A 25,686-nucleotide genomic window follows, 5' to 3' on the forward strand; every position below is an offset into this window, starting at 1 on the left:
AGGAAAAGTAATAAAGCATTTCCTTAATTTCAAATTTTAATAGGTATTAAAAATAAATAAAATTAAGGAAATGCTTTATTACTTTTCCTGTGAAATTCTTTGTCCTCCATATAGAAGACCAGAGGAGAAAGACACAGATGTTAGCGAGCAAGGAATTTTAGAGGCTTAGAAAGAGGAAAGAGAGAGAGACAGATGTTTAGATGCTGGGAAGACCAGAGGAGCAAGAGACACAGATGTTAGCGTGTGATGGAGGTCAGACGTTGGGGGGATCAGTCAAAAGAGAGAGACAGATGTTTGCATGTGATGAAGTTGGAGGCTGGTGAGACCAGCGGAAAGAGAGATAGATGAAGGCCAGGGGAGAGAGAGACCCATGTTAGAGACCAGAGGAGATAGAGAAACAGATGTTAGCGTACATGGACAGTTAGAGGCTGAAGGCTAGTGGAGAGAGAGAGACAGATGTTAGCTTACAATCAAGGTTAGTGGCTGGGGAGACAATTTCATAGAGACAGATGTTAGTGTGCGGTGAGGGATTGATACAGGGGAGACCAGAGTTTAGATGATGTTAATGAAGGTTGGTGGTTGGGGAAACCCTGGGAGAGAGAGACAGATGTTGGCGTCCATCGAAAGTAAGAGGCTGGGGGAACCAGAGAAGAGGGAGACAGATGTTGGGATGCAAGTAAGTTTGGAGGTTTGGACGACCAGAAGCGAGAGAGAGAGAGACATTAGTATGTGGTAAAGGTTGGAGGCTCGGGAGAAAGGAGGAGAAAGACAGATGTTTCGAGGCTGGGAAGACCAGAGGAGAAAGAGAAACAGATGGGTACCACTTTACAGTAAGACTACCCTTATAAAGGATTTATAAGTAGCTTATTAATTTGGTTGTTAACCATTTATAAATCATTTTCATACATTAATGCAGGCTCACTATTTGGCAAGATCAAGTTAATGCTCACTACTAAATAATCTTACAAATGACTTACTACCATTTATAACTGGTAGGAGGAGCCTTACAGTAACTCATTAATAAATGGTGATGTTTTTTACACTTTACAATAAGACTCCCTTTTATCAGGTATAAATGTTCGTAACCACCTGCAATGTTAAAGTCCTAAAGAAGATACCAACCAGAAAAGAACATCTCCATTTTAATATCCACTGTGCTGAAGAATCTGATAGCATGAATTATAAAGTATACATATATATAAATTATGATTTATATATTATGATTTATATAGATTTATTTTATTTAATTTGATTAATTTATATATATATATACTAATATATTATAAAATTCATGCTATCAGATTTGGAATATAATTAAATGGATAATTTAAAATGGAATTTTACATATTATATATAATATATTATATGAATTATATTTTTATTATATATATATATATATATTACTATATTATATAATATATATATATCTATGAATTTATTTAATTATTCTATAATATAATTATATAGAAATCATAATTTTCTTTCTCTCTCTCTCTTCTCTCTATATAATATATATAATAATATATATATATTTTAATTCATCTAATCAGAGTATGTTTCAGCACAATGGATAATATTTAAATGGAATATTTAAATTATAATTATAAATTTAAAATCATAATTTTATATTTATATATTTATATTTTAATTATATTTTAGTATATATATGATACATAATATATTATATATATACCTGCTGCTTCTTCACATATATATATAAATTATAATTTATATAAATATGTGAAGAAGCAGCAGGTACAAGAGATGATTGAGAAAACAAAGAAAGCTCAGTAACTAATGAGATATGAGGCAGATATGAGTACAGATACTTGTGGGCTCACTATATGGCAAGCAACAGGTCACTGTTGCTGTTTTTATCTAATGTGTTATAACAACTAATAAATGATTTATAAGGTGTTCACAAGCTAATTAATAAACTAGTTTCATTCATAAACCCTTTATGAGGGTTGATGTTAGCATGTGATGGAGGTTAGAGGTTGGAGCGACCAGATGTTAGTGTGTGAGGAAGTTTAGAAATTTGGACGACTAGAGGAGAGACACACAGATATTAGGCTGGAATAAAGGTTAGTGGCTGGAGAGAATGGAAGAGAGGGATAGAAACAGACCAGAGGAGAGAGAGAGAAACAGATGTTGGCATATATTGAAGTGCAGGGGAGACCAGAAAAAAAAAGATGTTATCATGCAGGTAAATGTACCAGATGTGAAGACAGATGTCAGTGTTTGCTGAAGTTAGAGGCTGGGAAGACAAGAGAAGCAACAGAAACAGATGTCAGCATGTAATGGATGTTAGAGGCTGAAGAGACAAGAGCAGAGAAAGACAGATGTTAGCATGCAAGGATTTTTTAGAGGCTTGGAAGACCAGAAGAGAGAGAGACAGATGTTAGCGTGTGATAAAGGTTAGAGGCTGGGGTGACCAGAACAGATGTTGGCGTGCAAAGAAAGTTAGAGGCTGGGGAAACTGGAGGATAGAGAGACGTATGTTGGTGTGCAATGACGATTTGAGGTTGGGAAGACCAGAAGAAAGAGAGAGAGAGAGAAAGAGAGAGAGAGAGGGAGAGAGAGAGCATGTTAGTGTACAAGGAAGTTTAGAGGCTGGAGAAACCAGAGGAGAATATGTTAGTGTGTGAAAGAGATAGACGTTACCATGTGATGAAGATTAGAGGCTGATGGTCAGTGAAGAGAGAGACAGATGTTAGCGTACAATGGTGGTGGAGAAACTGGATGAGAGACAGAGACAGATGTGAGTGAGGGAGGATGTTTAGAGGCTAAAGAGACCAGAGAGGATGTTAGCATGTGATGAAGGTTAGAGGCTGGAGGGCAGGTGGAGATGATAGAGCCAGAAGAAAAGTAGGTGGAAGACAAGGGAAGAATAAATTCAGCTGATGTGAAAGGATTGTAAACGAGTACCCACCACCAGCTGCTGTATATGCCTGAATTACCTCATGTGACCTTAGACCTGAGAACGTGTGTGGAAATCATCTGAAGGACTGACCTGATACTTAGACATGAAGATGTTCCAGAGATTCAATGTGATTTGGAAAAAATTTAACCTCAAACTAAATGCCAACAACCTCTATGCAAATACATATATAAAATATTTACATATAAAAATTTAAATATGGTCTTGGAGACACCTACTGTAGTGGGAACTGCCACAGGAGCAGGTTACAGCACTTTAGCAGGTGTCTGTCTGTCTGTCTGTGTCTGTCTGTGTCTGTCTGTCTGTCTGTCTGTCTGTCTGTCTGTCTGTCTGTCTGTCTGTCTGTCTGTCTGTCTGTCTGCCTGTCTGTCTATCTGTCTGTCTGTCTGTGTCTGGGCAGAAGTGCAATGATATTGAAAGAACAGCATCCAGTGAGTGATCGGTTCGAGGACCGAGAGCAGAGAGATCATTGGTCAGATATGTGGTGACGTCAGGATTGTGAACGGAGGGATGTGACAGAGCGGGAAAGTGGAGGCGACAGTAAGAAACAGATCAGGAACATACAGGTATCGTTAACCCAGAGAGAGACTGGGCAGAAGGTGAGGGAAGAGATCCTCCTTATTGACCTTTCACCAAAGCTTTGTTTCTGACAAATGTTGTTATTGGCACCAAAGACTTAAGAGAATTTGTAAATTGTTGCTTTCTGGTGGAAACCTTGTATGTCCAAAACCATTAAAATAACTGAAGACTGCGAGATTTCCTCAAAAGCTCTTGTTGTTACTTTTAGCCAACGGCAACAAAATGTAAGAAATTAAGGAATATGCAAGCAGCAGTTTAGTGTGTAACTTTTATCCCTGAAAACTGATGGAGGCTGAAATATTTGTATCTGTCTCAGCGCCTCAATAAATGGACTGAACCATCTGTGATGTTTTGTGGTTGTTTTGTTTGTTTGTTTTTTGTTGTTTTTTTTGGGACATCAAGCAAGAAATTATCGGCAACGTGATGCGAAGAGTTTCACAGAAAAGTATCATTTTAAATAAATAAATAACGTGCCAATGTTACTACATCATTTCACATGTAGTACCCATGTAGTGACAGTGAAGATGCTCATGAGTAACACGATGATGTACAATGAGTGTTTACTGCCCTCTAGCACTCAGGAGTTTGTGGTTATAAGAACCAAAAACCATCTCAGTGTAGTTTTACATCTCCTCTCTCAGGCTTCTCTCTGGAGCTCTAGTAACAACAGGTTGGTCAGCCAATCAGGAGAGAGGAGGCTCTGAGCCTCTCTTCTGATTGGCTGACTGTTTTCTGAGTGATACAATAAAAAATATAGTAGATTTCAGTTAAAAACACTCAGAGAAACCAAATCCTGCAAGGTTTGGATGGTGGGTCCAGGTGGGCGGGGCTTGGTGACTGCTTTGTTGTGACATCACAAAGTTACACAGCACCAGTATTAATATAGGAACTAGACCTGATCTATAATCACACTACACATAGACAGACCTTTAGACTGGATGGGACCTTTAAGTCTGTCTTGAGTCAAGTCATGTGACATCAGTCCCCCACCTCTGCCTCATGGCCATAAAGGTGAGTTATTGACTGAATGTGGCGTTTGAGTGACTCGATGGCGCCACCTTGTGTCCAGACAGGGTGATGCCTCTGTGGGAGGAGACTGAAGCTCCACTAGGTGGGTGCTAAAGTTCATCCGGCTCATTAACATCGGGCTGTTTACCGATTGCTTCACAGTTAGTCTACGCACTGAGAGGAGTCTATCACCGGGAGGTACACGGACAGAGAGACGACAAAACCTGGAAGACCACAGCTGTGACGTTAACCTCGGTCTGATCCTGGTCTCTGCTCAGTCCGCGCGCACTGTAAGTAGTACACTTAAGCTCATGTTCGCGTGTGTGCAGGGATCCGGGGGATTCATACATTTTCTAAGTCGTTTGTCTCCCTTGAGAAACTTCTCATCTGACTGTACTGACTTAATAATTCACAGACGAGGAAGTAAAGCAAAGATGAAGAAACAACCGCAGTGTACTTGGATCAGTTTACGGGTGTCGGTTAACACATGAATCAGTGTAGAGGTCTAATTTACAACTGTGTTACAAATGCATCTAAACAGCCTCATGATGCTGCTGCTTCAACCCTGTTGAATTAAGTACATTTACTCAGATACTAATTTGAGGTACTTCTAGTTTACCCATACAGAAATGTAATATACATATGTTCCTATATCAAGAGCGATATATATATATACATATATGTCACCTATAAGAGGATATATTATTATCACTATACATCCTCTGGATAAATAAAAGGTATTATTGTGATATTATTATTATTCATAACATATATGAAATACCTATTGTAAAATTTGTATATGCACATATATGTTAATAATATATATTTAATTTATAATTACAAGTTTATTAAAACATTTATATAAATTCTTTATGTTTATATGTTTTTTCTAATTAATTTCTTCTTAATTTCAAACACGTCAATCTTCTTATTGTGGGAAAGTGATATCAGACTTTTGGACCCTTCTGTATATAATATAAACATATACTGACAGGCTCTGGGATGGATATTGCAACAATATAAGCATACATATATAAATATACATGTTTGTATGGGCTAGACATGTGTCAATATATGAAAATTGTTCCAATTTGTAATATGTTTAATATAGTTTTTTAAAACATATTTATATTATTATATTTATAGTAAACTACTATGAATATACAGTATTATATGTGCGTATAAGTATTTCATCATGCCTCTACTCTTGATTTATTGTACATCTTACATTGCTACTATTATTTGTATTTGACAGCTGTAGTAGATTTTTCATACAAAAAAAATACTTGGGATAAGATTATAGTGCGTTTTATCAATAGCGGCAAGGTAACTTTATTTGTATAGCACAACAAGGCAACGCAAAGTGCTTTATATAAGACATAGTAAGACTAGCTATAAAAGAATCACTTGTCTTTAATCCTGCTGCTGCTGCGTGGCTGCAGGTAAACCTCAGTTCAGGATGGACAGGAAGCAGTGTTGTGTGAAGCTGTCGGTCCAGCCGTCCAGAGGACTCATGGATGAGAAGTTCATTGTCCTGGTCCAGAGCGTTCCACCTGGTTTTCAGCTGACCGTCCACGCCCTCCACCAGTGTGAAGACGGACACAGCTGGGAGGCGTTCGGTCACTACACTGCCGACGCCAGCGGCACTGTGAACGGTACATGGTTCAATTCAGAATCCTGGAAAATACAGGAAAATTAATTTAGAAATGTCTGAAGCAGGGGCGGAGCCAGACATTGTAAACATTCGGGGCTTAGCCCCAACTTAAGTCAATATTCAGGGGAAATGCTCCCCCAGGGAATTTCTTCACTATTCACAGCAGTGACATGCACTGTTTACTGTATCAAGCCATTTGTACATCATTTGGAAAAAACATCATAGTTGCCCAAGAAAAAAAATCATCCAAATCTGCATCATATTTTTAATGTAAGTGTTCTCTCTCTCCATCATTCTAAACCACAACACAACAGATTTTGACACTGACTAATTCTCACTACTGCCACATAAAAAGAGGCAAAAATTGTCTGATGTGACCATTTTGAAATCATATGACAGGTGCGGAATGAATTTGACACAAACAGCATCACTCTGTTCACACCCCCTCTTTTCTTCTTTCACTCTCTCAGCTCCACTCATCTGTCCCTGGAAAGTGAAGTCCAGTGTAATCCTAGAACACATACATGTGTGAAAAATTACATTGCGATCATTGGATTATGTTTTGCTTTTCAAGTTTACATGATCATCTTAATAAAGTTCCCAATAGGCTTCTATAATGACTTTAATGAGACCTTGAGACCTGTTAGGAGGTACATTACACAGCTAGATTATGGGGTTAGTGAGGTAATTTAGTGGCTCGATGTAATTTCAGCTATAGAACTTCAGTAGCCTGACTGAAGAAAGCAAGCGTTTGACTTTATTAGTATTTGACATTTGCAAGTCTATACGTCTGTTTTTCTGATGTATTAGTTCATAATTTGCACTCAATAGTTCTTAATGTGGAGGGGTCAATCAAAAAGAGTAATGCAATTCCTGCATTCCACATTTTCATTAGTCACTTCTGACATTTAATTCATATTTTAATGGAATACACATCTGTTGACTCTTCACAAAGTCAGTGCCCCTTGTGTTAATCTACAGATTCTCTCTGATTTCTATCGTTAGGACAAATAATTCAGACTTAACTGTCCTTGGGCCCAGGTGTAACACATGTGACATTTAAGCCTTTCATTTAGTCAAAATTACTTTCAAATTAATGAACTGTATGAACGTTGTGATTATTATTTATTAGTAACTTGCTGCTGCTTGTGGACTTCATGCTGGTTTACTCCGTGTGAAAATGTGTCTTTTAATAAAACAGCATGTTATATAATCTGATTCCATCCTGCATCTAAGTGAAGGGCTGGCGTGGGGTAAATAGCAGGAAGTTAACAAACGCCGTTAAGGGCCCGCCGCCAGAACAGTAATGGCCGTCGGGCACGGGTGGCTTGCTTCCGGCCTGGTTGTGGGTTGTTGGACTTCCGAGAACCAGGCGGACCGCACTTCAGCCGGATCTCTGGGCCCAGACCCGGCCGAGTCTTTGACAGAATAATTTGAATAACAGCAGAAGAAAAGGAAACTGGGGAACAAACAAACGCAGATACTTTTCGTACCTGTGACAATTTCGAGAATCGGACGAACAGGAAACGGAGAGTGGAGGGAAAAACCACAGGTGCGCACATCTGTCTGTTTTAATGCACTGCGCACATACGGGCATTTGGCCGAAAGGCGCCAACTTTGCTTCAAATACGGAAGACAAAAAGCAGGAATGTCGCAGTTTGCCAACGAGTGACTCTGAGAACAGTCCACGGTCCAAACACTCTGAAACTTTCACTAGGCTTTATATGCTGTCTTGACGAAGAAATCAACTCTCCGGTACCGGGGAGTTGATTTCTTCGGGCAGTTGATGCTTTGAATTTACTTTCTCAACAAAGTGGTTCGAGACAATGTTAATTTCTTGATGCTTCATGTGAACAGTGCGACAATGTAAAATAGGCAAACACAAATGAATCCTGGTTTTGGTGTTGGTTGGCCGCATTGGGACACCGTAGTTTTGAGGTGCGTTACGTGCGGGACGCCATCTTAATGTTTTCTTTTTCTCGCGGTAAAAGGTAAGCAGTGTTAACAGCACCCTGCATCGTCTTATAATAGCTCAATTTGAGTCACACTTCCAGTCTTTCTGTCAAAACAATCTGTAAACAATATGTTAGTTAACAGTTTGCCATGGGTCTGAGACGTGAGCAGTTGTATTTCTTGTGTTAAGGTTGTTCATAATATCGGCTAGCCGGGTAGCTTTCTTTGCGTCACAGCAGCAGTTGCTCACCGGAAACAGTGTGGGATGTCTGATCTGGTTGGTTACAGGTAGGCATGTTATTCATCTGCTTGTTACTTTAGCTCAGCAGTTAGCAATGGCTTCTCTCTCTTGCTCAGTGTTTTTGAAACTCTAGTGTAGAGGATTGTGATGTCGGGAGGGAAGAGTGAGCTCCTAGCCGCCATGCAAACTGGTGAAACGGATCTGTCTCCGGGTTGGCGCCCCTATAAAGGTGTCAGAGCCTCCAATTGGTTAATATGTGTTTTTAAAAACTACGTTTGGGGCTGCGTTTACTCTTTCATCCCCGAGCACAGTGTAGCCGCGGTGTTTTACAGCAGGTCTGGGTTGGACAGGTGACAGGTGTGTTTACAGTGTTTGTGCAGGAAAGGGGTGAAAATTAGCAGGTTGTTTGAAAGTTGTAAATATTAGGAAGCTATTCACTAATGTTTTTCATTTATTTATAAATTAATTGAATGTATTAACAGATATGTTTTTATTCATGGAATTTGTTTGTGGATCCGTTTTATATTATATTTTATATATTTATATTTTTTGTGAGTTTACAAATGTTTTATTTGCATTTGTGGAAGGTGTTTTATATTTACACATCACATGCACTAATTGTTTGGTTTACATCAATAATATTGAGACAAATCTACTTCTGCACAAGTTTTCACATCTTATTCCCCCTTCTCTTCATTCTTTCCCTCCCTTTCGCTCTCACTCCTCCCCTTCTAGTCTTCTTCACTGTACAAATCCAGATTTCCTCTTATGTCTTCTTCTCACCCATTCTCCACCAGTTTCAGAGGATCCCAGTCTGGGCGGAACATATACAGGGGTTGAACAGATGGGTCTACTGTGGAGCCTCATACCGGTTCCAGGCAGCAAATCTGGACTCAGGTAGGCCAACCAGGCCAGAACTGTTCAGATGATACCCATCAGTACTGGACCAGTTATTAATATCAGAGCTTATTCTTCCATCATCCTTCAGGATGAGGAAGATGAACGTCCAGACTCCCATGGAGGTCACAATCTCAGTGTACGAAGGTCACCAGACCGAGGGGTTCATGGATCAGGTGCCGCTGGCCGGCGTGGTGGTGGAGCGCTGGTACATGGCGCCTGGTGTCCGCAGGATCCCAATCACAGAGGATGGACTCACTGCGACCCTTTTCCTGCCCCCAGGTAGGACCAGAGGAGAGTCTGGAGGGAGGTGTCCTCTGGGTGGAGCTCAGACCAGAACTATAGTCTTGACCTGGATGTGAGCTGCAGCAGGGAGAGAAGAATAGCTGGGTGTCATCAGCGTAGCATAGCAGTAGCAGGATAAGCCGTGCGAGTGTATAACATCACCAAGGGTACTTGTGTGGTCCTGCTGATGTACTGAGGTGTGTTGGGTCAGTTTGGATGTTCAGGAGCTGTTTCTGTCTGTTTCTGTTCTGGCTTGAGTGATGATTCAACTTGTTCAGCCATTCACACTAAAAGATGTAGATAAAACACCATCAGTGTTCAGCGTAATTAAGCTCTCAATGGCCGGTGCTGTTGGAATAACCAAGTTAAAAAAAATAAAAATAAGGAGTTAAGGGAACACTCAAAAAAGTTTCCATCAAACTGACTGTTTTTGGTGTTTTGACTCGTCTGAAGGACCCGGACCTTTCCCTGGCCTCCTGGACCTGTGGGGCGGTGGAGGGAAGTTGGTGGAGTACCGTGCGGCGCTGTTGGCCTCCCATGGCATGGCATCCCTGGCTCTTGACTACCTGACATCTAAAATCACTATGGAAACTGAGAAGATGGTGGGCAATGAGTACTTTGAGGTAAACCCAACGAGCATTGTGTTTGGTCATGCTTTCATATCGTGCTCTAATTGTATTCGCCACAGTCTCGTCCACTTTATGTTGTGATATTTAGGGACAGTGGGCTGAGCATGTCCTTTAGAAGTTTCTGTAATACAGCCACAGGTCCCAGGAAAAAATACTGAAGACACGGGTCACAGATGGTGAACTGCTGCCTCTATAGCTTGCTAATCTTTTGTTTTGGGTGTGAGACGGACAGAGTCACACTCCGTCAGTTATATTGTTGAGTTATGTAGGTTAAAAGTCTTGTGTGTGTCTGTTATCTGTGTGTGTGTGTCTGTGTGTCTGTGTGTATATATGTGTATGTGTATATAACAGTAAAACCATGGTTCAGAGGTTCATTCACCTTTACAGAGACACTCATTCCCTCAGAACACAGACCACTCAGTTGTTGAATTCAAAGATTACTGGAGGAAGTACCAGTGAGAGTTTAACCCAGACAGAATCAGTCTTGTTGATTTAAATTAATCTACAATCAGTTTACATGTATTTTTTACTACATTTCTGCCTTGAAAACATCCAGGGACGTAGCACAAACATCTGCCCCGTACATGTGCACTATCAGTGGCTGCCTTTGCTGTTTTTCTTGTGTTTCTTCTGTATGAATAACTAAATCAACAAGTGTAAACCCATGCATCTGTAGTAGTTACTGGCTAACCAGTAATGAAATGTCTCAAACACAGAATAAAGTCTGCACACAATCCATAGCTAGAGAAAACAGGTGGGGGTCGTCCCCTGCTCCCCTCACTACGACGCCTCTGAAAATATCAAACTGTGACAAAACACGTAGCACCCTGTAGTGATTTTATTCTGATCAATAACGTCATAAAATCATTGCTAAACATCAGCAGTGTAATAAAGTCATAACAGTAGCATCAAGCTGGAGGCAGGAACGTCAAGAAAGTCAATTTAATTTGTTGTGTCAAAAATCACATCATTACTAATTTGCCTCAGAGACTTTTCTGTACAACATACGGCACCCTCTATTTATATAAACCTTCAATTCAGATAAGACATACACACATGTATGAATTGGTTAGGTGAGGTTATCAGTTTTTTTACAATCAAGAACATGATTGCACAGTTTAAGTCCTCTGACAATGATAATAAATCTCAGAGTCAAAGATCAAACCCAGATTAAAGCAGCTGATAGACCAGCTGCCAAGACCTGATGAGGGCTGGTTTATGGAAATGTGTGGCCAATTAAAAACATTTCAGATTTGAATTTTCAGCCATCAGTTCTATGATGAACAAACATCCCAGTTGTCACCATCACCACAGTCTTTGTTGATATGTATTTTAATATAAATGCTTTAATGTTATGAGTTATGAGGATGTGTGTGTTTCCCTGCTGCAGGCGGCCTACAGAGTCCTGCAGCAGCATCCCCAGGTCCTCGGCAGCAGGATCGCCATGTTGGGACTTTCCTTTGGCACCAGTGTCACACTCAAAATGGCTGCTTACTCCCAAGTTGTAAAGGTAAGACAAGTCGTACATGAATAAAAGGAAAAGTTAGACTTTTTTGTTTTCTTAAATAAGAAAAGTGTAGTAGTAGTAGTAGTTGCTGCTGTTATTGTATTTGTGTGTGTCTGTGTGTCTCCCAGCTCAGGTGTGCGGTGTGTATTAGTGGGAGTCATGTGCAGCCGGTCGAAGGATCTGTGGAACAAATAATGGGTTTCTTTAACCAGTAAGTTCATCTATTGTCGGTACCTTGAAGATTTCAGTTCAGCAACTCAACAACCACTGTTGGTCAGATTGTTGTTGAATGTCCTTATCCTGTTCCTGGTTAATTACCCTATGACCTTTCCTTTAGCGCCACCCTCAGGACAAACTTTGTATTTTTAGCACGACTACTATTAAGAATCTTTCAAACAGAATCTGAAGTGAAACACAAACTCTCAAATTTATATCAATTAAAAATGGCGCTCAGTAGAGTGAGTTGTAAAACGTTACAGACAGCGGTAAAAGGAATTCCAGGGTTCTCACGTGTCCCGGAAAAAACTAAAAGTTTTCCAGTCCTTGAAAACATGGAAAATGAGAAAGTAAAATGTACTGTGTTGTCCTGGAAAAATTAGTTCAATACTCTTCTATTTTCTGACAAATTTACATTCAGGATGATGCTGACATTAAAATGGGAGGCTAGTTTATGGACGACAGTATTTTTGAATTGGCTGCTGTCTGGCCTTGCTGTGAACGCACCCCGAGGTAACATCACAGTACCGTAAGATGGATGATTTACAACTTAAAAGTGTCCGAAACTCTGAAGAATGTAAGTTTCATTATACTTTAAATGTACGTATGTCACTGGGGGCTACTAACTGTGGTAGTTTTTTTTATTAGGTTTATTAATTAACGGTTGACGAACGGGTTAGAATATTTGGTTCAGTTGCTTGTTAGCTTGTTTTGCCTTTAGCTAAGTGTTTAAGAGTTTGTGATTCATCTCTAGCGGAGCGAAGGTTTTAAATGTGAGTCGGTTCATTGTTTAGAGTTGGTTAATAATAAATGTGAATCCGAGGGAAATACAGTGAACGAGAGCCAAACTGTATGTTAGCCAAACACCGGCTAAATACGTGCTAACGTCTGTTTTTATTGTGCTAGCATCTTTGCTAGCGTCACTTCTAACTGCGTTGTTCGGGTAAAACAGACCGTGACATGACATGAAATGTGTAACTGTTATAGCGGTAGCTCACAGTGGGTTCAGTTAACCTCGTTAAAGACTTCACTTCCTGTTACTAGTAAAGTGGCTAAAATGTGATAAACTGATAAGACCCAGCAGCAGTAAATATAAGTTTAGTCAGAATTAGGAAAGATAAAAGTGTTTTTTTTTTTGTGTTTGTTTGTTTGTTTGTTTTTTGGGACCAATCAGAAACGCCGCGAAGACTCGCTTCAATGAGGAGAACCAGGTGATCTGGCGAGACCTGCTGCTGCCCCTTCCCACCGACCCCTCACTCAAAGTGGATGTGAGTACCACCATCCATGTCGGTCTTACACAGTTAATTTTTCTGATTTGTAACCGTGTTTTTGGTCTTAAAATTAACAAGTAGTGAACAGGTGGTTTGTATTATGTGCTTTCACACATGGAATCCCATTTGTTCACAGACTAAACGGCAGTGTGCATAAGTTTATATTCTTTCATTTTCTGGGGAATCTCCAAAAAACTGAGGTATTTGCTGGTAAATTCACCTCTGGCTGTGGGTAATGTCTCAAAATGCTCAGGTACATGATTGCCCATGTGATGGCAAATGATGCAGAAACAATTGAAGCCACAGCAGGTGAAGAAATCTGAAATGTTGCTGCTGTTTGTCTCTGAGCAGGTGGGACGACTCCAGTGTCCTCTGTTGCTGGTTGTAGGTGAGGACGATCAGAACTGGCCCGCCTACGAGTCTGCAATGGACGTGAGTTCACTGACATGACGACGTCCTGTGTGAAGTGTTTAAGTCCGGAGGATTGAAGTTGGGTTAGAAAGTATGATAGCAGAAATTGGATGAGTAGTTTCGGGGATATATGGAATTCAAAAGGGGCCAACACTAAGTAAATCAATAAGACGTTAAAAAATAAATTAAATATATGAATAAAGTACAATATGTAAATGCACCACTACCATCTGTGAAATATTTCATGACCTTTTTAAAACTCAGCCATTTCATTGTTTTAATCCCTGTAGAAACGCTTTCATTGAAATTTGTTTTGATATAGAAATTATTGGCATTTTCCTGATATGACTTCAGCAAAAACAGCATTAACAAAATATTGACTTCCTGTTTTCCAGATGAAGGAGATGATGGAGCGAGCGGGGAACAGCCACCTGCTGACTGTCCTGTCATACCCGAACGCAGGTCACCTGATTGAACCTCCGTACACACCGCACGCCCGAGCCAGCACCTTCAGAACGGTCCAGACGCGTCAGAAGTGTAGGTTCACCTTCAGACTGGGAACCCGTAGACAGAGACAGAAACTCTCTGAATGATTGTAGGTCAGGGCTTCAGACTTGAGTGTTGATGACTGTTTCTGTTGCCTGTTGTCTTTGCAGTGATGGCTCTGTGGGGCGGAGAGACGGTGGCACATTCTCGTGCTCAGGAGGACGCCTGGAAGAAGACGCTGGTCTTTCTGAGGGAGAATCTGTACCGCGGCAGAAACCCTGGTGCAACCTCTTTTGCCAACCTGTAATCAAGGTGACAACTAATAGAGTTGATAAGTGAGAGAAGTTAATTTGGGGCGTCCCTGGTTCTGCAACTGAAAATCCCCATAAATTGTTCCACAGAGACAGCTTTATGTGACTCATGGTTGAAGCACTTTTATGGAACCTTCTTGACTCAATCGTCAGTACAAAAGATGAACTGTGTTAATAAATATCCTCAACACACACTTTAATAGGAACACCTGTACACCTGCTTATTGATACGATTATCCTGCAGATACAGGTCAGGAGCTTCAGTTCCTCTTCACATCAAACATCACAATAAGGGAAAAATGTGATCTCAGTGACTTTGACTTTGAGATGATTGTTGGTGCCGGTTTGCAAGGCATTGAAAGGAACCGCTCTTTCCATGGTCACGAGCCATGGTCACAACCTACGCTCCGGCTCAACCGTTGTGCTTCACTTCCCCGTCACTTCGACGACCCGGGACTGTGGTCGCTCATCTCAGTCTCGCTGAAAACCACCTGGTCACATCTTAAAAATAAGGAACAAAACAGTTTGTGATGGCATCTCGCTCTGGTTGGTTTTGACTTTTGAATGTGCTCACTGTAGGACAAATGTATCTACCTTATTAATGACATGTAATTGCCCTATGTATTTTTTTAATGAATTGATCAATTATTTAGTGTAAAAAATGTCATATTCAGTTTGCAATAATACAAAACAGAAAGGCAGCGAGGGGAAACTGACATCAGGGGATAGCTGGAGCTTGTGATTGATAAATTGATAAATAATATCAGTGATTAATCATTTAAAACTATAATCCATCCTTTTTTTATCCTGTATCTGCTCATCATACTGTACCATCATTACATCAGTGAAATGCAAAATCAATAAACATGTTTGGAAATAATGCAACACCGCTCCAGGGTAATCAATCATTGATTATGTATCAGAGTCATACTGACAGTTGTTACTGATGTTTGTTGTGTTTTCTCAAACTGGACATTCGCTGCTTGTTTGATGGTGATGAGGAATTTAAAACCCTGATACAGAGACTACATTGATCCTCTGCTTGGAAAACACACGTTGCAAACATGAAAACAGTGTTTGATCCTTTTTTTGACAAATCTCTCAAGTGAAGACTGAGATTAAATAAAAATTAAAAACTCCCCTTCCCTCCCACATTTTCCAAATCTCTCCTCGGAGCGTTAGAAGCTAAAAAATGAAAAACCCTAACCTTGGTCACATGTAGTCCTCCCCAGGATCTGAACTGATGTACTGATGTGGATGTTGACCACCAGACTGAATGTGCAGTTTCAGCGGCTCGATGGCGCCACCGTGTGTCCAGACAGGGTGATGTTTCTGTGGGAGGAGACAGAGGCTCCACATGCTGAGGCTTCAGTTCAGATGGTTTAATAAATTCAGATTCACACAGACTCTGCCATAGTTTTGTTTCTTGACTTTGACGAGTTTAGTAACAGCTGACAAACGTGAAGATAACAGCTCTGAGGTCTGTTCTCTGCTTGTACAGTAAGTAGTTCATACATGTAATGTAAAGAATAATTGTGTAATTTAAGGGAAACTGGTTGAGAATTAACCAGGTGTGTCTTCAGAGACGCAGAGAGGATTTATCTCACTCTGTAAATGACCAGTTCTTCTGTGGTCGTGTTGAAGAAACTAATGCAGAGAGCTGAGAGGTAATATAAAAAGACTTAAATCAAATTTAAAGAGTAAAATGCAAAAGAAACCAGACAACAGTATTCAAGATAGTTCAAATTAATTAACTGAAAATTCTCTAGGAATTTCCTGGAAAGTTATCGGCATTTTAGTCCAAATAAATTGAGCATTTTCTCAATTTTCACTACAATTAAAACCAAATTAAACACGATCCATTTTCTGTATTGAATCATTTTACTCTTGATACTTTCAGGACATTTTGCTGTTGTTGTTGTTCATCATCTATCCAATCAGATGGTTTTGGTTTTACCAATATTTTGACGTCTAACTCGTCTCTGGTTATTTTTTTTTTAATCAGTTCAGGATGGACAGGAAGCAGTGTTGTGTGAAGCTGTCGGTCCAGCCGTCCAGAGGACTCATGGATGAGAAGTTCATTGTCCTGGTCCAGAGCGTTCCACCTGGTTTGCAGCTGACCGTCCACGCCCTCCACCAGTGTGAAGATGGGCACAGCTGGGAGGCATTCGGTCACTACACTGCCGACGCCAGCGGCACTGTGAACGGTACATGGTTCAATACAGAGTCCTGGAAAATGAATTCAGTAGTGTTTGAAGATACAGAAATGATGATAAAAAACACATTTTCTATTAGAATCCCAATTGAACGCTGTCTCCATTTTCCCTATAATTAATACCAAATTACAATTAGTTAGACTAAACTTGTTGTAACTGGAATCTTGTAAAATGATTTACAATGCAGCTGTGGAGGTGCTGAAAGACATTCAAGACTCATTTACAGGAAATAAACCCCAACAAGTAGGTTACCAATTAGCCACAGACATCTAGCACTTATAATGGCAAATTTGTTAACAGCTAACTGAGATGTCCTCAGTTAACCTGTTATTTTATAACTGAGATCTGCCGCTTAAGATCTCTATGTACCTTTTAAGCAAATATTTAACCAGTTTCACATTGAAGCCTGCAGCTGGATGGATGCCACATCAGGAAGAGTCAGTTCTGCCCCACAGCACAAGGATCAGCTGTCACGTTTCTGTTTTAAAAGTCATGGGGACTGGTCAGAATGTGTTGGCATGTGTTTATAACCATATGATATCAGAGCACAATGTGGCCACGGTGTCACATGGTATTAACACTTGTGATGCCACCGGGATTGTGAACGGTGCATGGTTCAATACAGAGACCTGGGAAATACAGAAAAAAATTGATTTAAAATGTTTGAAGGTACAGAAACATTTGTGAACTGCATAAAATTTCCAATTGAACACTGTCTCCATTTTCCCTATAATTAACACCAAATTACATTAATCTCACAGGGTCCATTCTTCTGGGTCGAATGCAGTTTGTTACTTTGAAAGTGCATTTTGTTGATAGTACTTGCATAACTTTTACTTTAGTAACATTTTGTAATGGAGTATTTTTTACAGTGTTGCAATGCCTCTTTTACTGAAGTAAGGAATATTAATTCTTCCTCCAAAGAAGCTCAGCCTCAAATACAACCACAATCAGCTAAAGATGAGTAGTTAGACAAGACTTGTTTTGAAAACGAGTCTGTGCAGTAACTCTCGATTCTCGTCAGATGACTTAGGCTCAGACAGCTCGCGTCTATAATGGAAAACTTGTTAGCAGTAAACTGATGACACAGAAACTAAATTCACAAATTACAACAAACAGTTGATAAGAGATGTCTGTCAATACTTGTATGGCCAGTGATCTGACAAAGAGATCGAACTGTGTATGCCTGTCTGACTGTGATATTTTGTAAACTGAGATCGGCTGGTTGAGATCCCCATGTACCAGTGAAGCCTGCAGCTGGAAGGACCGCCACATCGGGAAGTATCAGTTGAAGTACCAGAACAGAATGTAGCCATGGTATTACATGGTATTACACTGCTGATGCCACCAAGACTGTGAATAGTACATAGTTCAGGGGACCTGGAATATTCGCATTGAAATAATAAACAACAAAATAAAAAATTTTTTTTTTTAACACTTTTTACTTTGCAGTTTCAGAGGATCCCAGTCTGGGCGGGACATATACAGGGGTTGAACCGATGGGTCTACTGTGGAGCTTCAGAGCAGTTCCAGGCAGCAAACCTGGACTGAGGTACGCCAACCAGGCCAGAACTGTTCAGATGATACCCAACAGTACTGGATCGTTATCGATCATCATTAATATCAGACTTTCCTATCATCCTTCAGGATGAGGAAGATGAACGTCCAGACTCCCATGGAGGTCACAATCTCAGTGTACGAAGGTCACCAGACCGAGGGGTTCATGGATCAGGTGCCGCTGGCCTGTGTGGTGGTGGAGCGCTGGTACATGGCGCCTGGCATCCGCAGGATCCCGATCACAGAGGATGGACTCACTGCGACCCTTTTCCTGCCCCCAGGTAGGACCAGAGGAGAGTCTTATTTTGTAACAAAAACTAGTGGGTGCTTGGACGAACATCAGACACCAAAGTTAACAAAGTTCGGTGTAAGTTAGTAGCTGGTACGCTGGCACTGTGGGAAAAAATGAGTGACCAATCTTGGCAGGAAACACTGAATAAAGGTTTCCATCAGATTTTAGATTGGCAGGAACATCTGCGACATGTAAAATCATTGTCATGTGAACGGACTGTGTTTGGTGTTTTGACTCGTCTGAAGGACCCGGACCTTTCCCTGGTCTCCTGGACCTGTGGGGCGGCGAAGGGAAGTTGCTGGAGTACCGTGCAGCGCTGTTTGCCTCCCACGGCATCGCCTCACTGGCTCTTGACTATTTGACACCTGAAATCACCATGGAAACCGGGAAGATGGTGGACAACAAGTACATTGAGGTAAACCTGATGAACGATATATGTCTGGTGTTGCAGTACCAATAAATGTTCCAGAGCTGTGCAAAGACCTGTCATCACATCACATCATCAGTATGTGAACGCCTCAGTTTTATTTGTTATTTTAAAAACCTGATAAAGAGCCAATTTAAGCTTTAAATGTTGTACTTTTTCTAAATGTAAATGTAATAAAATTCATGTATATGTGGAGGTGCTTTGGACCTCATTGCTAGTAGCTGTTGTCTAAAAGAGTTTCTGCCAGAAATTAGATTCTGGCGAGGAGAAGTGTTAAATATTAATTTATTAATGTATTAATGTATTAATGTATTAATTTATTAATTTATTAATTTAACACCAGGGCGTTAACTGGAGTTCAGACTTAGATACCTACAGGGTAGTTTTGGTGTTAGACAGTAAACATTGACCTTTGATGCTGTAACATCGTCACAACTGTGACATGGTTTAACAGCAGTTTTAATTGGCTGGAGGCAGGAAAGGGTGTTTGACTAATCTTTAAACATGAGTCAGTTAAATTTGTCCTGCCAAAAATCCCAAATTACAAACCTGCCTCAGAGAGTTTTCTGTTTAACACACCTCTTTCCCTCTATTTGTAATCCATCAGTTCAGGGAGAGAAAAGCTCAGAGGAACCCAGTGGAACACAGCGTTCTAAAATAATAAAAAACAGAAACATCTGGAAAATCTACAGAGGAGAGATCCAGGAATTCAGTGTTCAGACCCTGGTCTTGTCTCTGTGTCTCAGCTGTAGCAGTTTGTATTGTATTGTATTGTATATGACATGTTTCCCTGCTGCAGGCGGCCTACAGAGTCCTGCAGCAGCATCCCCAGGTCCTCGGCAGCAGGATCGCCATGTTGGGCCTTTCACTTGGAGCCAGTGTCACCCTCAAAATGGCTGCTTACTCCCAAGTTGTAAAGGTACAACCAGTGTAAACGAAACAGACTTTCATCATCGTGTCGTAGCTCAGCTCATTGTTACTTTATCATTTGTGAAGTTTTTCTGTTCTGTGTCACTTGACGATTTAAATGAATTGAGATTAGGATCTTTATCAGCTGATCCTGTGTAAACCTGTGTGTGTGTGTGTGTGTGTGTGTGTGTGTGTGTGTGTGTGTGTGTGTGTGTGTGTGTGTGTGTGTGTGTCTCCCAGCTCAGGTGTGCGGTGTGTGTTAGCGGGAGTCATGTGCAGCCGGTTGATGGATTTTTGAAAGAACTCTTGCTTTTCTGTCACGAGTAAGTTGAACAAAGAGAAGATGAACAGACATGAAGTGAATAGTGAAATCATCATCAGTCAGAATCTGAGAAGATTTTTCAGTCCTTTTTTTTGTTTGTTTTGTTTTCTGTCCGATCAGAAACGCTGGGAAGACTCGCTACAACGAGGAGAACCAGGTGATGTTTAGAGACCTGCTGCTGCCCATCCCCACCGACCCCTCACTCAAAGTGGATGTGGGTATCACCAACAGTGTCTGATTCTTATACAGTTCACTTTTCAGTTTTGTCACTCTGTTTTTCTATTGTGTTCTTTACGGCATTTTCCCCTTTATTTGATAGTACTACACCACACAACAACAGGACAACAAAATCACTGAACAAATATTTCCCGTAGCCTGTTGGTGGATTTCATTTGAGGATTTTTGGATTTTTGTGAACCAGTTAATTCACCTGCAAGCTACATAACACATTTATAGATTCAATTTTGCAAGATTATAATTATTTATTTGATATGTTTTTGGAACAAAAATGGATGCATCAGAATAGTTTTTTTTTTCCAATAGTTTTCCTTAGTTAATAGGTGATTTGCATGATGTGCCTTCAGCTGTGGAATCAGTGGTTTAGAGACTTAACAGAGGTGTGGATGAATTTTTTATTCAGATATAAATTTTCTTCTCATTCTACAAGAAACTGAAGTATCTTCTCTCACTTTAAGTGATGTTTCAAAAGCCACAATTGAATACTTCCCCAGGTGATTCACAGACATTTGAAGCTACAGCAGGTGAAGAAATCTGAAGCGTTGCTGCTGTTTGTCTCTGAGCAGGTGGGACGACTCCAGTGTCCTCTGTTGCTGGTTGTAGGTGAGGACGATCAGAACTGGCCCGCCTACGAGTCTGCAATGGACGTGAGTTCACTGACATGACGACGTCCTGTGTGAATTATAATCTTCTTCCAGAGGTTTGAAGTTGAAATGTTAGCTTAAACTTTTTGACTGATGAGAGAGGAAACTGAAGCGTTACTGTGATGTCATACAGACACAACTGTCATAAGATGGCGTTGGAATAATAATGTTGTATATTTGAATATTAAGGTCATAGTTATCATGGTCGATTTAGCTTTAACAGGCTGCACGCTCCAGTTTTCAACTGACAATCACTTTTTGATGCAGTACTATGCGCACCGTGAATGACAGGCACCAAGAGAAGGCCCCGGTAAAAACTCAATGGATTTTTCATGGTTGACCAACTGGGATTTGTCTCAGTATGCCCAATGTCAGAGAAGAGCTGAGCCCCGACCCAATTTAACCCCTCGTCATTATCATGACATACTCATGGGATTCAGAGCACACCTGGACCAAGACTCAAAATGACATATTTGCACATTTACAAACCTTTCACAAAGAATTAAAATGTAAATGAATGAAACATGTCTGTTTTTTTTACTTCCTGTTTTCCAGATGAAGGAGATGATGGAGCGAGCGGGGAACAGCCACCTGCTGACTGTGCTGTCGTACCTGAACGCCGGTCACCTGATTGAACCGCCGTACACGCCACACGCCAAAACCAGCACTTTTAAATCAGTGGAATCAACTCACAGTGGTAGGTACACTTTCAGACTAGGAAAAAATCAGGACTTCAGCCTTGTAGTTTGAACAATTTCTGCTGTGTCTTGTCTTTGCAGTCATGGCTCTGTGGGGTGGAGAGACGTTGGCACATTCTCGCGCTCAGGAAGACGCCTGGAGGAAGACGTTGGTCTTTCTGAGGGAGAATCTGTACGCTACGGCGGCAGAAAACCCCCAGTGCAACCTCACTTTCACAGAGTTACAAATGTAATATGTTCAGAGGTTAGCCCCCTCCAACATATGCGAACGCCCACACTGAATTTCTCAATTCAGTTTCCATTTTACGTAACAAAAACACAAGATTACAAAAATTAAATTATGCTGAACACAAATGTTTTTTTGTTGTGTTTCTGTTTTATTTCTTGATAATATTCTCTTTTGTTTATATGATTTGCTTTTTTGCAATTATTTCTGGCTAATAAGTATTTTGTTTATTTGGGTAACACTATGGATACTTGAGGTTATTTAGGTAGGTAGACAGGTTTAGGACCAGCATGCACCTCAGTGAGTTTATGTTTTTTTTCTCGAAATCCCATTGTTCCTCTATTTGCTGCTTGTTTGGATAAATAAATCAAAGGAAAAACACAGTGGCTTTGTTTGGCCAGTGGATTCCTTAGCTTGTGTAAACTACATCCCCCATAGTGCATCAGTGGCCTTCTGATTTTATGTTGAATTTAAATTAGTTTGAAGACATATAGCCTCTACATAAAGGATCTGAACTTCCTCCACCACTGGAGTCTGGTGCTGTTTGTTTGTAGTTGCTGTGTGTGTCCGCTGGGGGGCGTCCCGCCTCCACGTCTGCTGTTTGAACCCCCGGCAGCTCCTCTCTGTCAGGCTGCATGGTGAAGATCATTAACTTCATCTGTTACTGCACGAGCCGCGCACACGTTCATCCTCTCTGCTTTGATGTTGTCTGCAGCCTGGACGCACTTGTCTTTTCGCTCCCGGACCAGGTCCAGGACCAGGACCATGCTTTCTCTGCTCAGACCTGAGATCAGTTGTGTGACTGGGGAACTTGATGAGACCCTCAGACTCTCATCAGCCTGAACTCGGCTGGTGTGATGAGCCTGAGAGCCTCCCGTGTTATCCTGTGACGCAGGGCAGCCGCGCCGTACCGCTCCGCTCCGCACCGCACCGCACCGCGCACTTCGGAGGGCTGCGACAAGCGGAAGAAAAATAACCAAACAAACGCGCGTCCGTGACTTCTCTCTTCTGGAACCAACCGACCCTGATGTGAACATGTCTTTAACCAGTTCGACACACTGATCTGAGAACTGTCTGTGGAAGGACAGTGACCCGGGCTCCGGAGTCTCATCTCCGGGCTTAACCGGGAGTCGAACCGACACCTGCAGGTGATCCGGAGTGTGAGAAACAGGAATTTACCACTTCTCTGTGAGGGACCAGGAACAGCTCCGCTCCGCGCTCTAACTGCAGGAACAGGGAAAAGTGGATTTGGATTTTAATTTATTTTGTTGCCCTTGTGGTGAATGGATGCTGGTGCGGAGCCGGATCAAGTCCCCCGCACAGGAATTTAACGAAAAATATTTGTGTGATGTGACAAACAGCTGGAGACAGAAAACATCTGTCTGACCTGTGACACCGAGAGAGGAAACACCTGCTCCTGCTGCGGAGAGAAAGGTACCTGAACGCATCACGATATTTGCAATTGAAAAGATTTAACAGGTAAAAAAAATCAATCAGTGAATCGTGAATGAAAGCTCTGAGTGCAGATTAAAGATTGGAACTGTTGTGTTTTCTCTTGGTTTATTTGGGATGGGAGCATGTTGAGCTATCCCTCAGATTTTCATCTTCTCAATAAACCAATTAATCAATCAATCAATCAATCAATCAGGATCAATCGCTGACGGGTCTCTCGGACTCCTCGATGGATCCCTGGTCGTGTGTTTCAGCTGGTTTCAGATCAGATTCAGGATTTTTATGATTAGAGCTGATTCTGCCGGAATGCAGTTTGAGTCGTGCTGATGATTCGCGTGTGCGTGCCCGTGCGTGTGTGTGTGTGTGTGTGTGTGTGTTTGTGTGTGTGTGTGTGTTTCCAAGGAGTGTGTTTAAGAAACTAAACTTACGAGTTTCGATGTGTGTGTGTGTGTGTGTGTGTGTGTGTGTGTGTGTGTGTGTGTGTGTGTGTGTGTGAGTGTGAGTGTGAGAGAGAGTTCGAGTGTGAATTCGAGTGTGCGTGCCTGAGATATGAGGAAGTATAGTCTATTTGTGCTCGTGCACGTTTATGCATGTAAATGTTTGCGTGTGAAGACTGTAGATCACGCGCACGCGCATATATTATTATTATCATTGCGCGCGCCTCCGGGTTTGCTATGTCCATAGGTGTGTGTTTGCGCAAGGGTTCATTGTTCATTGTGCGGTGTGTGTGTGTGTGTGTGTGTGTTGGTGAAACTGAAGTCCACGTGCACGCGCCTTCATGGATGTGTGTGAAGAGTTTAGACATGGTCCACTCTTGTAACGTGTGTGTGTTTTATGTTCGCCTGAGGATGAGTTTGTGCGTGTGTGTGTCTGTGTGTGGGTGTGTGTGTGTGTGTGTGTGTGTGTGTGTGTGTGCGCAAAATTATATTTAAGATATGAGAGAGAGGGGGGAGGGGGAGAGCAGGTGCACATATGGACAAAAAACAAAGAGGAAGAAGAGAGGACGGGGAAAGGGGCGAGATACAAAAAGAGAAAGTGGGTGAGAGAGAACTGTAGACAGACAGAATATGAGAGGAGATAAAGGAGTTTAATCCTCCCTCCTGCAGCATCCAATAAGAGCTGAGTGACTATATTTTCTTTGTGCAGACAGATCCACATCCAGAAACTCTCTGACATTTACAGGGGAATCATCAGACAGCAGGAAACTCACTGTTTAACCAGCACACACCGAATCCTGTTTAAATACACCACATGGCCAAAAGTGTGCGGACACCTGAGTATGGAAGCCATATGTTACGGCTGAACATGTGATCCTCCAAACACAGATTTGTTCTTCCCACTGCCAGATAGAGATGTGTGAGTCATCACTCCATACAACATGTTTCCTTTGCTTTACACTGATCTGAGAAGAATGACAGCAAGTTCCCCAAAATGACACATTAACATTGAAGTGGCAAAGTCCTGTATTAATTATGACTGGAGCAGGCGAGTACAAAAGGTAATTATAGAGCGACAAGTCTTCATTTCCCAATTTCAACCAACAGTCAACTTTAAATCCTTCCATAAATTTAAAGCTCCTCCAGTGTAAAGGTCTCTGTCCATGTGTAGTGTGATTATAGATCAGGTCTAGCTTCTATATTAATACTGTGAAAGTATCAAAGCCTCAGTCCACAGAGAAATGCACACAGCCTGTATTCAGAAACTGAGCCTTAAAACCAGCCGTCAGGACTTCTGGAACTTTGTGATGTCACAGCAAAGCAGTCACCAAGCCCCGCCCACCTGGACCCACCATCCAAACCTCGCAGTATTTGGTTTCTCTGATTGTTTTTACCTGAAATCTGCTGTATTTTTATTGTATCAATAAGAAATCAGCCAGCCAATCAGAAGACAGGCTCAGAGACTCCTCTCTTCTGATTGGCTCACCGACCTGTTGTTACTAGAGCTCCAGAGAGAAGCCTGAGAGAGGAGATGCAAAACTACACTGAGATGGTTTTTGGTTCTTAAAACCACAAATATATCTCTTTATGGAGATGTTGAAATATTTCTCTGGAGAAGGGAAGACTTTGCCCTGCTGGTCTGATGGTGCTGGAGGAAATCACCAAAGTCATTACAATTCATCATCTGGGGACCACGAATGCCAGGGCAATCTTTCTGATAGATGTTGTGACACTTTAGTGTTTTTAGTGGATGCCAAAGCCATGCTGCTAGTGTGGCAATGTACACTAGAAAGATGTATAAGTATGGGATGATTTCTACCTGATAGCAAAAAGAAAAATGTTGTAGTTTAATGAACATCAATTTCCAATGTAATATATTG

The 25,686-nt window shown here is 41.2% G+C and overlaps 2 protein-coding genes across 2 annotated transcripts; both read left to right on the forward strand.

Annotated features, from left to right (window-relative positions):
* Window positions 1-4,677: 4,677 nt before the first annotated feature.
* On the forward strand, window positions 4,678-15,511 carry LOC111236015 (acyl-coenzyme A thioesterase 4-like). The gene is made up of 11 exons (XM_022764601.1): window positions 4,678-4,818; window positions 5,971-6,183; window positions 9,174-9,273; window positions 9,365-9,555; window positions 10,012-10,181; window positions 11,578-11,697; window positions 11,823-11,905; window positions 13,085-13,178; window positions 13,533-13,613; window positions 13,988-14,129; window positions 14,249-15,511. The coding sequence occupies exons 2-11, from the start codon at window positions 5,988-5,990 to the stop codon at window positions 14,383-14,385; spliced, it is 1,314 nt and encodes a 437-aa protein (XP_022620322.1). The 5' UTR covers window positions 4,678-4,818; window positions 5,971-5,987; the 3' UTR covers window positions 14,386-15,511.
* Window positions 15,512-15,795: 284 nt separating this feature from the next.
* Window positions 15,796-21,952, forward strand: LOC111236014 (acyl-coenzyme A thioesterase 4-like). Its single transcript, XM_022764600.1, has 11 exons — window positions 15,796-15,889; window positions 16,395-16,596; window positions 18,058-18,157; window positions 18,253-18,443; window positions 18,700-18,869; window positions 19,681-19,800; window positions 20,031-20,113; window positions 20,233-20,326; window positions 20,916-20,996; window positions 21,549-21,690; window positions 21,773-21,952. Exons 2-11 carry the CDS (start codon window positions 16,401-16,403, stop codon window positions 21,922-21,924), a joined length of 1,329 nt encoding a protein of 442 aa, XP_022620321.1. The 5' UTR covers window positions 15,796-15,889; window positions 16,395-16,400; the 3' UTR covers window positions 21,925-21,952.
* Window positions 21,953-25,686: the final 3,734 nt, after the last annotated feature.

The sequence above is a fragment of the Seriola dumerili genome, unplaced genomic scaffold (assembly GCF_002260705.1).
Source record: "Seriola dumerili isolate Sdu_G_001 unplaced genomic scaffold, Sdu_1.0 BDQW01000550.1, whole genome shotgun sequence".
NCBI classification, from domain to species: Eukaryota; Metazoa; Chordata; class Actinopteri; order Carangiformes; family Carangidae; genus Seriola; species Seriola dumerili.